This window comes from Hemitrygon akajei, chromosome 9 (genome assembly GCF_048418815.1).
Source record: "Hemitrygon akajei chromosome 9, sHemAka1.3, whole genome shotgun sequence".
Classification (NCBI taxonomy): Eukaryota; Metazoa; Chordata; class Chondrichthyes; order Myliobatiformes; family Dasyatidae; genus Hemitrygon; species Hemitrygon akajei.
The window spans coordinates 158593733-158608548 of record NC_133132.1 but is presented as its reverse complement, the minus strand read 5'-3'; the positions used below and the strand labels follow the sequence as shown (position 1 = coordinate 158608548).

The 14816-nt window shown below is 39.1% G+C and overlaps 1 protein-coding gene across 1 annotated transcript in view; it reads left to right on the top strand.

Moving 5' to 3' along the window:
• The window catches only part of LOC140733696 (synaptotagmin-like protein 2), a 238669-nt gene extending 228137 nt beyond the window's left edge, over nt 1-10532 (top strand). Inside the window, exons 14-15 of the mRNA XM_073057383.1 lie at nt 4731-4936; nt 9858-10532. Of these exons, the coding sequence (XP_072913484.1) occupies nt 4731-4936; nt 9858-9997 (346 nt within the window). The 3' untranslated portion in view covers nt 9998-10532. The remainder of the gene's footprint in view (nt 1-4730; nt 4937-9857) is intronic.
• The last annotated feature ends 4284 nt before the right edge of the window (nt 10533-14816 follow it).

Below are 14816 nucleotides of genomic sequence, written 5' to 3'. Positions count from 1 at the left end.
AAATGATCTTTTGTTCTGATGGTTTAACATATAAGTGGTGTGCCACAGGAGTTGATGCTAGGACCTTGTTTTTTTTCTCTCTCATTTATATGAATGACTCTTATGACGACACTGTATAACTGTAAAATTTGCTAATAGCCTGTGGTAAACTAGGTATACCTGTCTGGACACGCCCCTCTGCTGACTGCTGCTGTGGCTCCTCCCACAGACCCCTGAATAAAGGCGATTGGGGCACTGCTCTTCCCTCAGTCTCCGAGATGTCGTGCTCCCTTTTTGCTGCTAATAAAAGCCTATCGTTCACTTCCTGTCTCCAAGAGTTATTGATGGTGTATCATAGCCCTAAGATGGATAGAAAAATAAATTGTGAAAAGAACATGAGGAGGATACAGAGGGATATAAATTGGCTAAATATTTGGACAAAGATCTGACAAATGAAGTATAATGTGGAAAAATGTGAAACTGTCAGCTTGGCAAAAAAAAAATGAAGCATATTCTCTAAATGGCAACAGATTCGAGAACTCTGAGATGCCAAGAGATGTGGGTGACCTGGTACATGGTTTACAACAGTCTGGTAACAGGCATAGCTCGTAATGAGAAAAAAAAATCTTACAGAATGTTATCATTTATTGCCAAGGGAATTAACAACTCGAACTAAGATGTTTTGCTTCAGTTATATAAGGTAACTGGGTGGCAGGGAGGAGATAAGTCCTGGTTATGTGAGCACTGATGCCTGGCAGACACTCTGTGAGGAAAATTGATTATGGCTGGAGATACCTGTCTTGTAAAGACACTGCCTAGAAGAAGGTAATGGCAAACCACTTCTGTAGAAATATTTGCCAAGAACAATCGTGGTCATAGAAGGACCATGATTGTCCATGTCATACGACACGGCACATAACGGTGATGATCTAGTACTAGTACTGATCTAGAACTAGTCTGCACTAGATTATACAGTGCAGTCGGGAAGAATGTTAATGCATCAGAAGCAGTTTAGTTTATTAGACTAGTCGCTGAAATGGGCAGGTTGTCTTGTCTTGTACAGTTAGAAGAATGAGAGGTAACTTTATTAAAACATAGAGAGGATCCAAGTAGGTTCTGACACATTGGATATAGTGATATATCCTTTTGTAGGGGTTATTGTTCAAAAATAATAGGTTGGCTATTTATGATAGAAATAACAAGGTCTTTAAGGATGGTTGAGGCAGAGGTAGACAAATATTTGATAAGCAAGGGAGTAAAAAATTGGCATTAGATAAATCACACAATGGAGCTGAGGTAACAAAGAGATCACCAAAGCTTTGTATGTTCTTAATAAATTGGAGATGCTGTAGGATAACTGATCTTAGCAATGTATTGTACAGTAAAGTTAATTTACACACAAGCAAAGTTTGGAAAGCAGAGAAAGCTCAAGACTTCAGTCACTTCTCCCAAGAAGAGCAGGAAGAATGTCATCAGTGATGTTAATTGTAAATAGATTATGTGCATAAATTCATTCAAACTCAGTCACTTTCCCATAGAGTGATTACCAAGCTTGGCTGACAGGGGAATTACCAACTCATCTAGTTGGCTGTGAAATTGTCACTATGTAGTGTATATCCTTTAGTGTATTGCCATCTGCTGATGCATCTCTTCAAGCACTCGTCCACATTTCCTGAGAAAACATTCATATAATTTCCAACAAGATCATAAGAATTTCCTTCACTAAGTTTCAAGTTTTTTTTCTCACTCCAGTTGCAACTCTTTTGACTTCTCATTCATATTTTAGGAATTTTAGACAGATGTATTTTAAAATGGTGAAAAAGACTTAGCTGTTCAGGAGCTTTAAGACCACAGGACCATAAGATATAGGAGCAGAATTAGGTCATTTGACCCTTCAAGTTTGGTCTGCAATTTAATCATAGCTGATCCAATTTTCCTCTCAGCCCCAGTCTCCTGCCTCCTCCCTGTATCCCATCATGCCCTGACCAATCAAGAATCTATCAACTTCTACATTAAATATACATAAAGATTTTACTTCCACAGCAGCCTGTGGCAAGCAATTCCACAGATTCACCATTTTCTGGCTAAAGAAGTTCCTCTGCATCTCCATTCGAAAAGGATGCCACTCTGTTCTGAGGCTGTGTCCTCTGGTCTTAGGCCGTCCTGCCATAGGAAACATCCTCTCCACATCCACTCTATCAAGGCATTTCACCATTCGATAGGTTTCTATGAAGTCATCCCTCATTTTTCTGAATTCCAGTGAATACAGGCCCACAGTTATCAGATGCTCATCAGTTGACAAGCCATTCAATCCTGGAATCATCTTTGTGAACCTTCTTTGAACCCTCTCCAGGTTCAGCATATCCTTTCTAAGATAAGGAGCCTAAATCCGCTCACTCTCCAAGTGAGGCCTCACCAGTGCTTTACGAAGTCTTAACATTACATCCCTGCTTTTTTATTCTAGTCCTCTTGAAATGAATGTTAACTTTGTATTTGCCTTCCTCACTACAGGCTCAATTTGCAAATTAACCTTTAGGGAATCCTGAACAAGGACTACAGTGCCTCAGTTTTCTTGTATTTTCTCTCTATTTAGAAAATAATCAACCCTTTCATTTCTTCTATCAAAGTGCATGACCATACACTTCCCGACACCATACTCCATCTCCCATTTCTTTGCCCACTCTCCTCATCTGTCTAAATCCTTCTGTAGCCTCTCTACTTCCTCAAAACTACCTGCCCCTCCACCTATCTTCTTTAAGTAGTATCGCCTTTAAGTAGTATTTTTGAATATGGTTTCTACCTTTGAGGATGAAAGGATAGCATGATGGTTATTAGGGACACAAGTTCAACTCTGACCTCGGGTGCCATCTTTGTGCAACTGGCAAGTTCTACCTGTGACCCATCGCTTTCAAGGTGTATAAGATGATGAGAGGCATTGAGGTGTATACAATGATGAGAGGCATTGATTGTGTGGATAGTAAGGGGCTTTTTCCCAGGGCCGAAATGGCTAGCACGAGAGGGCACAGTTTTAAGGTGCTTGGAAGTAGGTACAGAGGAGATGTCAAGGGTAAGTTATTTATGCAGATTGTGGTGAGTGTGTGGAATGGGCTGCCGGCGACTGTAGTGGAGGTGGATACGATAGGGTCTTTTAAGGGGCTCCTGGACAGGTACATGGAGCTCAGAAAAATAGAGGGCTACAGGTGACCCTAGGTAATTTTTAAGGTAAGGACATGTTCGGCACTGTTTTGTGGGCCGAAGGGTCCTGTATTGTGCTGTAGGTTTTCTATGTTTCCTTCAAATAAACTTCGAAATCTTGCCTTAGGTTTTATATCAGTTTCTGCTTTCACCAGTAGGGAATGTTATGAATCAGGTGATCAGGTCAAAATTATATTGACGTTACTTGTGACTGAATTGAATTTATTTCTTAAGTCCTGCCAATGTCACCTTGAAACCAGGTCTGTTATAAAGCCAGCAATGAACTAGATAGGGAAAAACTAACAGTGTGTTTCTGAGCATCATTGTGTTATTATTGAGTGTAATTATGTGGAAAAGACACCAAAGTATGCCTTTCAGTATTAAGCTAAATGTAGCTGCATTATAAATTGATTCTGGAAAGAAAAGAAATGGGTGAATATATTTTAGATTGATGAGATTGTAATGTCTTGTCTTGTTCTCTGTGTATTGCAAATAAATAAGTGAGCACAGGTGTGAGGAATTAAATCAGACTTTCAGAATTGTTAATTCAGTGGACATGCCAAAGAATGAGGTAGAAGGCCAATTTTAGGGAAAAAAAGAAAAGCAAAAATTGCAGGTGCTGTAAATATGAGATAAAAGGTGAAAAAGTTGGAAGAACTCTGCTGGCCAAGCACATTGGAGAATATATAGTGACTTTTCTAGAACAGATTAATGTGGCTTGTTTCGCATGTGTGAAGCTATGTAAAGGCTGTAATTTGTAAAATACTGAATTTCATTAGATTTTATTGTCTATAAAAATATTTTATATCTCTATTATATAAGCAGATTGCAGAAACAATAGATAAGGTGATGCAACCCTTATCTATTTTACATTGGCTTCTACACTCAATGGCCACATTATTAGGTACCTCCTGTACCTAATAAAGTGGCCAATGGTTGTATGTTCATGATTTTCTGCTGTGGTAGCCCATCCACTTCAAGGTTGCTGTGCACTCAGAGATGCTCTTCTGCACACCACTGTTGTAACGCATTGCTATTTGTATTAGTGTTGCCTTCCTTCCAGCCTGAACCAGTCTGGCAATTCTCCTCTCACCTCTCTCTTTAACAGAACTGCCATCCACTGGGTATCTCTTGTTTCATTACACCTTACTCTGTAAACTCTAGAGAATGTTGTGTGTGAAAATCCCAGGAGATCATCAGTTTCTGAGATAGTCAAACAATCCTGCCTGGCACCAACAGCCATTCCGCAGTCAGTCAATTAGATCTCAGTTCTTTTCTATTCTGATGTCTGGTCTGAACAATAACTGAACCTCTCGAGCTTGTCTAAATGCTTTTACATATTGATTTCCTGCCACCTGATTGGCTGATTAAATATTTCATTAACGAGCAGGTGTACCTAATAACTGAGCTACTGTGAGGTAACATGCAACATGTTTAGTAGAGTTTGAACTTCAACTTCATCCACTTGATGCCTCAACATAAATGAATTGTTATTGAATTTAATAACAGAACTAAACCTGTTTTGTATTAGTTTCTCATTGCTACTTTTCTTCCAGTTATATTTTACCTGACACCAGGAAGAAGAGCAGGCAGAAGACCCGAGTGGTGAAGAAATCCCTGAACCCCATCTACAATCACACCATGGTATATGATGGATTCAAACTGGATGAAATAATGGAAGCCTCTGCAGAATTATCCATTTGGGACCATGAAACATTTACCAATCAGTTTCTTGGAGGAATTCGGCTTAATCTGGGCACAGGTAATAATAATCTGAGTTACAATATTCTGGCTACATTCTGTAATACATTCTGTGAAGAATAGAATTAGAGAGCTGATAAAAATATTTCTTGAAAAGCGTCACTTTAACTGTACAGTTTTTACTTTATCCAAAATAGTCTTAATTGCATTATCTGGGAAACCTCTCTACCTATCCTTCTGATCAGTGAGTCTTGCGCTTTTGTAAGACATTTTTCCTCTGGGAAACTTCACCTATTTCATGATAATATTGCAGTATGTTACACGGCTCTATGCAGCAAGCTATTTCAAATCCCCATTTCCCAGTCTTGCAATTAATTTAAGAAACTGTTACAGTCGTCAAATAACTCTTCATAAAATTCTACTTCAATATTTTCCTTTTGTGTATGCCCTTTAGCTTTTAAAATATTTAAATTGACTAAAATGTTTTGTAGTAATTTTGAGGTAGGATCGAAGGGATGCACTCTCAGGTCAGGTGTAATATAACCTAGATGTAAAGTAAATCTCATTCCTTACTGCCATAAAGATCCAGATCAGCTCTGCGAAATTAATGAGACATTTCCTTTCCCACTGCACTTTATTGTAATGATAAATGTTCTGTGATTAATGCAATAGCAATGAAGAACCAAAATAATTTCAATGGTATGTTTGAAACAAACAATGAAGATTTTCATCTCATTGACCTAGATCTGTATGATGGAAAAACAATGTTTAAAACCAGTAAAGCACACAATTTCTGACTTTGTTTTCCCGCAAGTTGCTACTACAGAGGCACAGCCTTTAGTTGTTGAATGTACGTACATGCTTTTTGTAACTCCAGTGAAGAGTGCTATGGCCTTTAATGCTTTAAGCAGTCTTTAAGTCTAATTGCTCCACAAGGCTGTGTCCTCAGCCCCTATTCTACTCTCTCTACACTCCTGACTCTGTGGTCACATTCTGCTCCTACTCCATCTACAAGCTTGCAGATGATGTCGTTGTAGTGGGCCGTATCTCAATAAACATGAGTCGGAGTACTGGAAGGAGATAGAGAGCTTAGTAGCAGGATGTCATAGAAACAACCTTCCTCTCAATATCAGCAAAACAAAGGAGCTTTTCACTTACTTCGGGAACTGGGCAGTGTACATGCTCTATGTCCATCAGTAGTGCAGAGGCTGAAAAGGTTGAAAATAAACATTGACCTGTCCTGGTCCAACCACGTAGACACGATCGTCAAGGAAGTTCAGCAATGCCTCTACTTCCTCCGGAGGCTAAAGAAATTTGGTGTCTCCCTGTCGGTCCTTACCAATTTTTTTCACTGCGCCATAGAAAGTATCCAGTGTGGATGCCTCACAGCTTGGGTCAGTGGTCCCCAACCTCCCGGTCGCGGACTGATACCGGACCGCGAAGCACGCAGGGGTGCAGCGGTAGCCGGAACGCACCCGGCACATCTTTAAGAAAAAAGCCGAAATAAGCAAGCTATTTAATTAGGTGCTGCCTGGCATGTAAATGTCGGCCCGGATCAGAGGCGATTGCCGATTTCACTTGCTGTACATAATCGGCAATCACCTCTGGTCTGGGCCAACATTTACGTGCCGGGCGGCGCCTAATTAATTAGCTTGCTTATTTTGGCTTTTTTCTTAAAGATGTGCCGGGTGCGTTCCGGCTACCGCTGCACCCCTGCGTGCTTCGCGGCCCGGTATCGGTCAGCAGCCCGGAGGTTGGGGACCACTGTGGTATGGCACTGCTCTCAACAGCTCTGCCCGTGACTGCAAGAAACTGCAGAGAGTTGTGGGCACAGCTCAGCACATCGTAGAAACCAGCTTCCCCTTTGGGGACTCGGTCTATACTTCTCACTGCCTCTACAAAGCAGCCAGCACAAGGAAGGGCACCACCCACCCTGCACATTCTCTCTTCTCCCCTCTTCTATTGGGCAGGAAATACAACATCCTGACCGTATGTACCAAGGGCAGTTTCTACACCTCTGTATAAGACCATTTAATCATTCCATAGGATGAAAAGATGGACACTTGACCTCACAATCTACCTCATTATGATCTTGCACCTTATTGTTTATCTGCACTGGATTTTCTCTGTAACTGTAACACATTATTCTGCATCCTGGATTTTTTTTTACCTTGTACTACCTCAAATGAATAGATCTGTACAAATGACGTGCAAGACATACTTTTCACTAGAATGTGACAATAATAAACCAATCAAATCCCAAGCTGGTTCTATTGCGCTTCAGCAGAATGTCCTCAATTCTCCTGATCATTATCTGTAAAACAAGTACAATTTCATGAAACAAAATGTCATATCTTTTCAGTTGGCTTGGCATAAATATTCCAAACAACTAACTTGAAAAGAAGCCAGGAAATTATCCTCCTAATAATGACAAATATTTATCACCAAAACTAACCTAGTTCTTTTCATCTTGCTGTCTGTGGAAGGTTGTTAATTGCATAATTCCTATATTCCAGCTGTGACTGTATCTGAGGTATTTCATTATCTATAAAGCATTTCTGAATAACTTAAGTTTAAGCAAACTATTTTTTTTAACATTCAATTCATTTTTAAAAAAATGCAAAGCTTAGTTATTTAAGGGTTCATTTTACCTGAAGTGGTGTTTGATAACTCTATATTGGCTCTGTTGAGGGGGGAAAAAAAATCACAATTATTTTCTTTGAAACAAATGAAAATAAGAATGAGTCATTCAATCCCTGGAAAATGAACAACAGTAGGTGAATTTAATAACTAAAGCTGTTTTCTCTGATACAGTGATGTTGATTGCCATGTCAATTCTATGGTTGCTGAATCAGGAAGTAAGATTATTAGCTAACTATGAATTCATAATTGTAATGTTGCATAGAAGTAATTTAAAGCAGAAAGGCTCTTGTTGATGTTCATATAAGCTCCTACACACTAACTTCTCCCTGCCTGTATTTCTTGTTATTCCTCCTCCTATTTCCATTAAGCTTCCCCTTAAATCAATGCCATTTTCTATAACATAAGCTACAGTTTTGCATTCTAATCATTTTCTAAAATAATGTGACAAAGAATAAATATAATGGTGGCACATTGGTCATTCTACTCGAACCACTTCCTCACAGCACTAAGGAAGCAGTTTCAGTACAGAGCTTGGGTGCTGCTTATGTGATGTAAGCGTATTCCTCCTGTGACTTCATAGCTTTCCTCCAGATGTTCTTGTTTCTCAAAAACGCGCAGGTTCAAAGTTCAAAATAATAAGTTCAAAGTAAATTTATTATCAAAGTACAGATTTGCCACCATGTACAACACTGAGATTAATTTTCTTGCAGGCCTGCACAGTGAAACAAAGAATTACAAAAGAACCATTAACAAACTGGGTTGGTGGACTGATTGGCCACTGTGAGTTCTCCTGTTGTGCAGATAAGTGGTAGAATCTGAAAAATTAATGACAACTTTGGAACAAAAATGGGATTATTGTAGGATAGTGAATATAGAACCATAGAACATTACAGCACAGAAACAGGCCTTTTGGCCCTTCTTGGCTGTGCTGAACCATTTTTCTGCCTAGTCCCACTGACCTGCACCTCGACCATATCCCTCCATACCCCTCTCATCCAAGTACCTGTCCAAGGTTTTCTTAAATGTTAAAAATGAGCCCGCATTTACCACTTCATCTGGCAGCTCATTCCACACTCCCACCACTCTCTGTGTGAACCCCCCCCCGTCTAATGTTCTCTTTAAACATTTCCCCCTTCACCCTTAACCCATGTCCTCTGTTTTTTTTCTCCACTAGCCTCAGTGGAAAAAGCCTACTTGCATTCACTCTATCTATACCCATCATAATTTTATATACCTCTATCAAGTCTCCCCTCATTCTTCTACGCTCCAGGAAATAAAGTCCTAATCTATTCAACTTTTCTCTGTAACTCCATTTCTCAAGTCCCAGCAACATCCTTGTAAACCTTCTCTGCACTCTTTCAACCTTATTAATATCCTTCCTGTAAGTCGGTGACCAAAACTGCACACAATACTCCAAATTTGGCCTCACCAATGCCTTATACAACCTCACCATAATATTCCAACTCTTATACTCAATACAATAAAGGCCAATGTACCAAATGCACTCTTTACTACCCTATCTACCTGTGATGCCACTTTTAGGGAAGTTTGTATTTGTATTCCTAGATCCCTCTGTTCTAATGCACTCCTCAGTGCATTACCATTTACCTTGTATGTTCTACCTTGATTTTTCCCTCCAAAGTGCAATACCTCACATTTGTCTGCATTAAACTCCATCTGCCATTATTCAGCCCATTTTTCATGCTGGTCCAGATCCCTCTGCAAGCTTTGAAAACCTTCCTCACTGTCCACTACATCTCCAGTCTTTGTATCATTAGCAAATTTACTGATCCAATTTACCACATTATCATCCAGTTCATTGATAAAGATGATGAATTACAATGGACCCAGCACTGATCCCTGTGGCACACCACTAGTCACAGGCCTCCACTCAGAGAAGCAATCCTCCACTACCACTCTCTGACTTCTCCCATTGAGCCAATGTCTAATCCAATTTACTACCTCACCATGTATACCTAGTGACTGAATCTTCCTAACTAACCTCCCATGCGGGACCATGCGGGACCTCCCATGGGCGCTTGAAGGTAAATGGTCCGTGTAGACTTGGTGAGTCAAAGGACGTGTTTCTCCATGTTGCATCTCTCTACGACTCTGTCATATTTTAGGTTAATAAAATTCAATACATGAAGATTAGCAAATGGAATTAAGGTTCCTTCAATAATTTTTGATTGTAGCCCTCAGCTCCCTCTTAAATAGAAAGTTGCAAGTCCCATTCCTGAATAATCAGATGATTGACTACTCTCTGAAGTAATTCATTGAACAGATGAGACTGTTGAATGGTTCAAGCCTATTACACATACATGTTTCTTTTCCCATAGGGAATAGCTATGGGCAAAATGTGGATTGGATGGACTCGAGTGAAGAGGAGGCGGCTCTCTGGAAGGACATGATATCCAGACCCTGTGAGTGGGTGGAAGCAGTCCTTCCTCTCAGGACAACTATGACTAAAAGAAATTGAAGACCCTCAGCTACTGTTTCACTTTTAGGTGCATAGCCAAAATGATGACTTGGCAAAAATTGGAAAATTTAGGTTTTCTGGATTTTTATCAATTAATTTCTTTGTTGAGGGGAGAGGGGAGGGGGTGATGGGTGATTGGTTTTAGAGTCAAGTCAGGGCTTTATTTTAATTGAAGAAGTAAGTGACTAAATCAACAGGATCATTTAAAGAACGGAATATATTTAGTCTTTGATATTTCCACATGAACACCGTGATTAGATGAAATATGTATTTGGGACAATTTTTTTAAACTTCTAGAAATAATTTGGAGACTCTAAAGCACAAAGGTATCACTATTAGAATAAAGTATTTTGGAAGGTGACAGATGTGTTGCGGTTGTGTACTAGCTGCCAAGAAAAAATAAAAATTAACTCAAACAGTAAGTGCTTCATTAATTGAATCTGTCTGTAATAACTTGTGGAATAGAATATTGGAAAAGTTGAATAACCATATATGACTTATCACTGAAAGAACATCAATAAACAATTTATACATACCAGTTTTATATCTTTTCATATATTAAAATATTGTATTACAACACATTTATCTGATTCTTCACTGACTACTTTTACATATTAAACTCCAGATTTTCACTCAAATCACTGGATCCGCCTTTATCCTGTCGCAGTATCAGAATGTGCCTTTCTATTTTCATATCACTGGCATACTTAGAAACCTAACATATGTTCACTCCTCCAGGTCATTCATGAAAATGGCTACTGATGAAGGATCTGAGAACCAATCACTGGGGTACTCCACTACAAACATCGCTCCAAATCTTTGTTTTCGCTGCAACAGCCAGTTTTCCATCCATGCTAACATACACTATTCCTTTAGACTCTTAACTTATGCAAAAGCCTCTAATGTGGCACCTTGTCAAATGCCTTTTGGGAAATCTAAATAATTTATATCAATCAGTTTCCTCTCTCAGTTCTCCCTGCTACAGTGTCAAACATTGCAGGAAAAATCATCAAACATGACTTACCTTTGATAAAACTACATGACTACATTTGAATAGATTCAGTTTTGCTAAATAGTTAGTTACTGCTGCTTTGATTATTGGGTCTAGTGTTTCGTCAACAATAGATAATACACTGACCAGCTTATATTACCCTCCCTTCAACTTGAACAATTGGTTATTTTCAAATCTTATAATACCTTTCTAGAATTTAGTGAGATTTTAAAAAACTAATGGGTCCATTTCTCTGCCTTTGAGTCCAGGATATTAGTTCATCATATATGCCTTGTGAGTTTCTGTAATACTTAATCCCTTGTGATTTGGATTCTTACAAGCTCCTTCTTGTTATTTGAAATTATGTCCTCTTGTTAATTTAGCATAATGAAAATGATGAAAATATTAATATAACATATTTGTCATTTCCTTATCAACACACACAAAATGCTGGAGGAACTCAGCAAGCCAGGCAGCATTTATGGGAAAAAGGTACAGTCAACATTCCAGGCCAAAACCCTTCGGCAGGACCGGAGAAAAAGTGCTGAGGAGTAGAGTAACGTCTATTGTTCTTTTTTTCCATAGATGCTGTCTGGCCTGCTGAGTTACTCCAGCATTTTGTGTGTTGCTCAGATTTCCAGCATTTGCAGATGTTCTCTTGTTCGTCATTTCTTTATTTCCTGTTATTAATTTACTAGGTATGTTTTCCAGCAGTCCACCTTAAATACCTTCTTATTATTTATATAGTCATAGAAATGCTTTCATTTTGTTTTGATATTACACCCAAGTATTCTCTCAAAATCAAAATTTCTCCTTCTTACAAGCTTTTTAATATTATACTGCTGGAGCATAAAATCTTCCTAGTCATTTGGCCTCACATCTGCCTTTGCCACTTTGAGTGTCCTTCAGTTAATTTAACATTATCCCAAACCTCCCACGTTAATCACAGATTGGGCCTCTTTCTCATGGAACCCCTCTTTCTAATTGGGATAAATTCCTGCTAAGCATAGTGGAACAGCTTTTAGAGTAACTGCTGCTGTTCATCTACTGACCTGTCCCATAGCTTATATTTCCAGTCCCCAGTCCTTGTTGGACAACTCCACCTTTGTATCAATTTAGGTACTTTTTAAAAGTAGAAAACAGAGGTTTAGGTTTTGTGGCGTTTCTCTTCAAATGGCATCTGGAATTTTATCAGCTTGTAGCTCCTAGGGGATCTATAACTACAAGATCTTTTATTAATTCTTCCTCATTATGCATGTTCAAGTTTAAAATAGCTTATTCCTGGGTTGGTTCTATAACATATTGTTCTAAGGAGCAATTCCTGAGGCAACCCACTGAATGTTCCTCTATGATTCCCTGGCCAGCTTGAGTTGTCCAATCAATAGGTCAATTAAAATCTCAATGACAGTTGCAGTTCCCTTCCAACATGCCCCAGATATTTCCCCATTGATGCACTGCCCCATTGAGAGGACATATTTTTGGGGCCTAAAAATACTCCCAAGCTTGTCTTCTTTCCCCTGCCATTCATGATTTTAACTCAAACTCATTCTATTTGTGAAATTTTCCTACAAAAATGTTACATAAAACTGGAAACCAAACTCATTCATTTGAGAGTCCACCTACTCTCAAAAGAGCTCAAGATCAAAGGACATAAGCAACTAGAGAGGGTCTCAATGTTCCTGGTGATCACCATGTCAATCACTAAGTTCATGGCTGATCTGGTCTTCACCATATCTCCAATTATTTCTCCATCCCTCATAATGCAAAAACATATAAATCACCTTGAATATACAAATAACTTGAAATTTCTTATTTGACATTGAAGAATGATTTCTGCTTTGCAAGCCACTGTGGGACAGAAGGGACGGTTTGCACCTGGATTTGGGGGTGGGGGGGGTAACTAATATCTTAGAGGGAAGGGTTAAACTAGAGTTGTAGGGGTGCCAGTGCCAGAACAGTTTGTGGAGAGGTTGTGGAGGCAGATGTTGGTAAGACCTGACAAAGTTAGGAATCAAAAGGTTGAGCATGGTATGACTAGTGTCCAGAGCTACATATATTTCACTGCAAGAAGTATTGTAGGAAAGGCAGATATTAGTGCTGCAGATGAGGTAGCTGGTTTACAAACAGAGGCAAAGTGTAGAGAGGAGAGGATGCTGATAGAACAAAATTGCAGTCAACGGGATGAGTTGCAATGTAAAAGATGGACAAAATCAAAATGGGTGAATACAGGACTGACGGTATAAAATTTGAATGCGTACAGTTTATGGATTAAGGTAGATGAGTTTGCAGCACAGTTACAAATTTGCAAGTATAATGTTGTAGACATTACTGAATCATGGCTGAAAGAAAATTATTGCTAGGAATCAAAGGACAGGTAGGAAGGCAGAAGGGTCAATGTTGTTTTGTTGGTAAAATATGAAATCAAATCATTAGAACGAGGTGACATAGGGTTGGAAGGTGTGGAATCATTGTGAATAGAGCTAAGGAACTGCAAGGATAAAAAAAACCCTGATGGGAGTTGTTTACAGACTCCAAAACAGTAGTAAGGACATGGCCTACAAATTACAGTGGAAGATAGTAAATGCATGCCATAAAAGGCAATGTTACAATAGTCATGGGGGACTTTAATATGCAGGTAGATTGGGAAAAATCAGGTTGGTTTTGGGTTCCAGGAGAGGGAGATTCTAGAGCGCCTACAAGATGGCTTTTAAGAGCAGCTCATGGTTCAGCCCACTAGGGGATCTGCTATTTTGAATTGGTGTTGTACAAAGAACCAGAATTGATTGGAGAGTTTAAGGTCAAAGAACCCTTAGGGGAGTGTGATCATAATATGATCAAATTCACCCTGAATTTTGAGAAGGAGAAGCTGAAGTCAAATGGATCAGTACTACAATGGAGAACAAAGAATTATAAAGGAAAAAGAGAGGAGTTGGCAAGAATTGATTGGAAGAGAACACTGCCAAGGATGATGGCAGAGCAGCAATGGCTGGAATTTCTAGAAACAATTCAGAATGCACAGGATATGTACATCCCAAAGAAGAATTAGTATTCTAAAGGAAAGATGGCACAACCATGGCTAACAAGAGAAGTCAAAGCCAAAATAAAAACCTAAGTAAAGACATAAAATAGAGCAAAACTTAGTGCAAAGTTAGAGGATTAGGAAGCTTTTAAAAACCAACAGAAGACAACTAAAAAAATGTCACTAAGAAGGTAAAGATGGAATATGAAATATACATAATATATGGCTAGCTGATAATATTAAAGGGGATACCTAAAGTTTCTCCAGAAGTGGAAATCAATAAGCCTTGAGAGACTGGATATGGAGAAGATATTTCCTGTGGTGGGAGAGTCAAAGACCAGAGGATACAGCCTCAGAATAGAGGGGCGTCCTTTTAGAAAAGAGTTGAGGAAGAATAGCCAGAGAATGGTGAATCTGTGGAATTCCTTGCTACAGACTGCTGTGGAGGCCGGGTCTTTATGTATATTTAAGGCAGTGATTGCTCAGGGCATGAAGGGATCCAATGGAGAAGACAGGAGATAGGGGCTGAGAGGGAAAATGGATCAGCAATGATGACATTTTGTCTACCAAAATGATTATGTGACCCTCTGGTGTAGTGAATTCTGAAGATTTACAACCTTCTCGCACAGGAACTGCCTCAACTCCTCAGTCATGCTCTTATATCCAGACTTCTTGCATTAGGGGAAATATCCTTTGAGTTGCTACTCTAACAATCCTAGTGAAAACCTTATGCTTTTTTCATTGAGATTAATGCTGCTTTCTGTAAATTGTCGAGGGTAAGGGCCTGTTCAGTTTAATTTTCTCTTAAA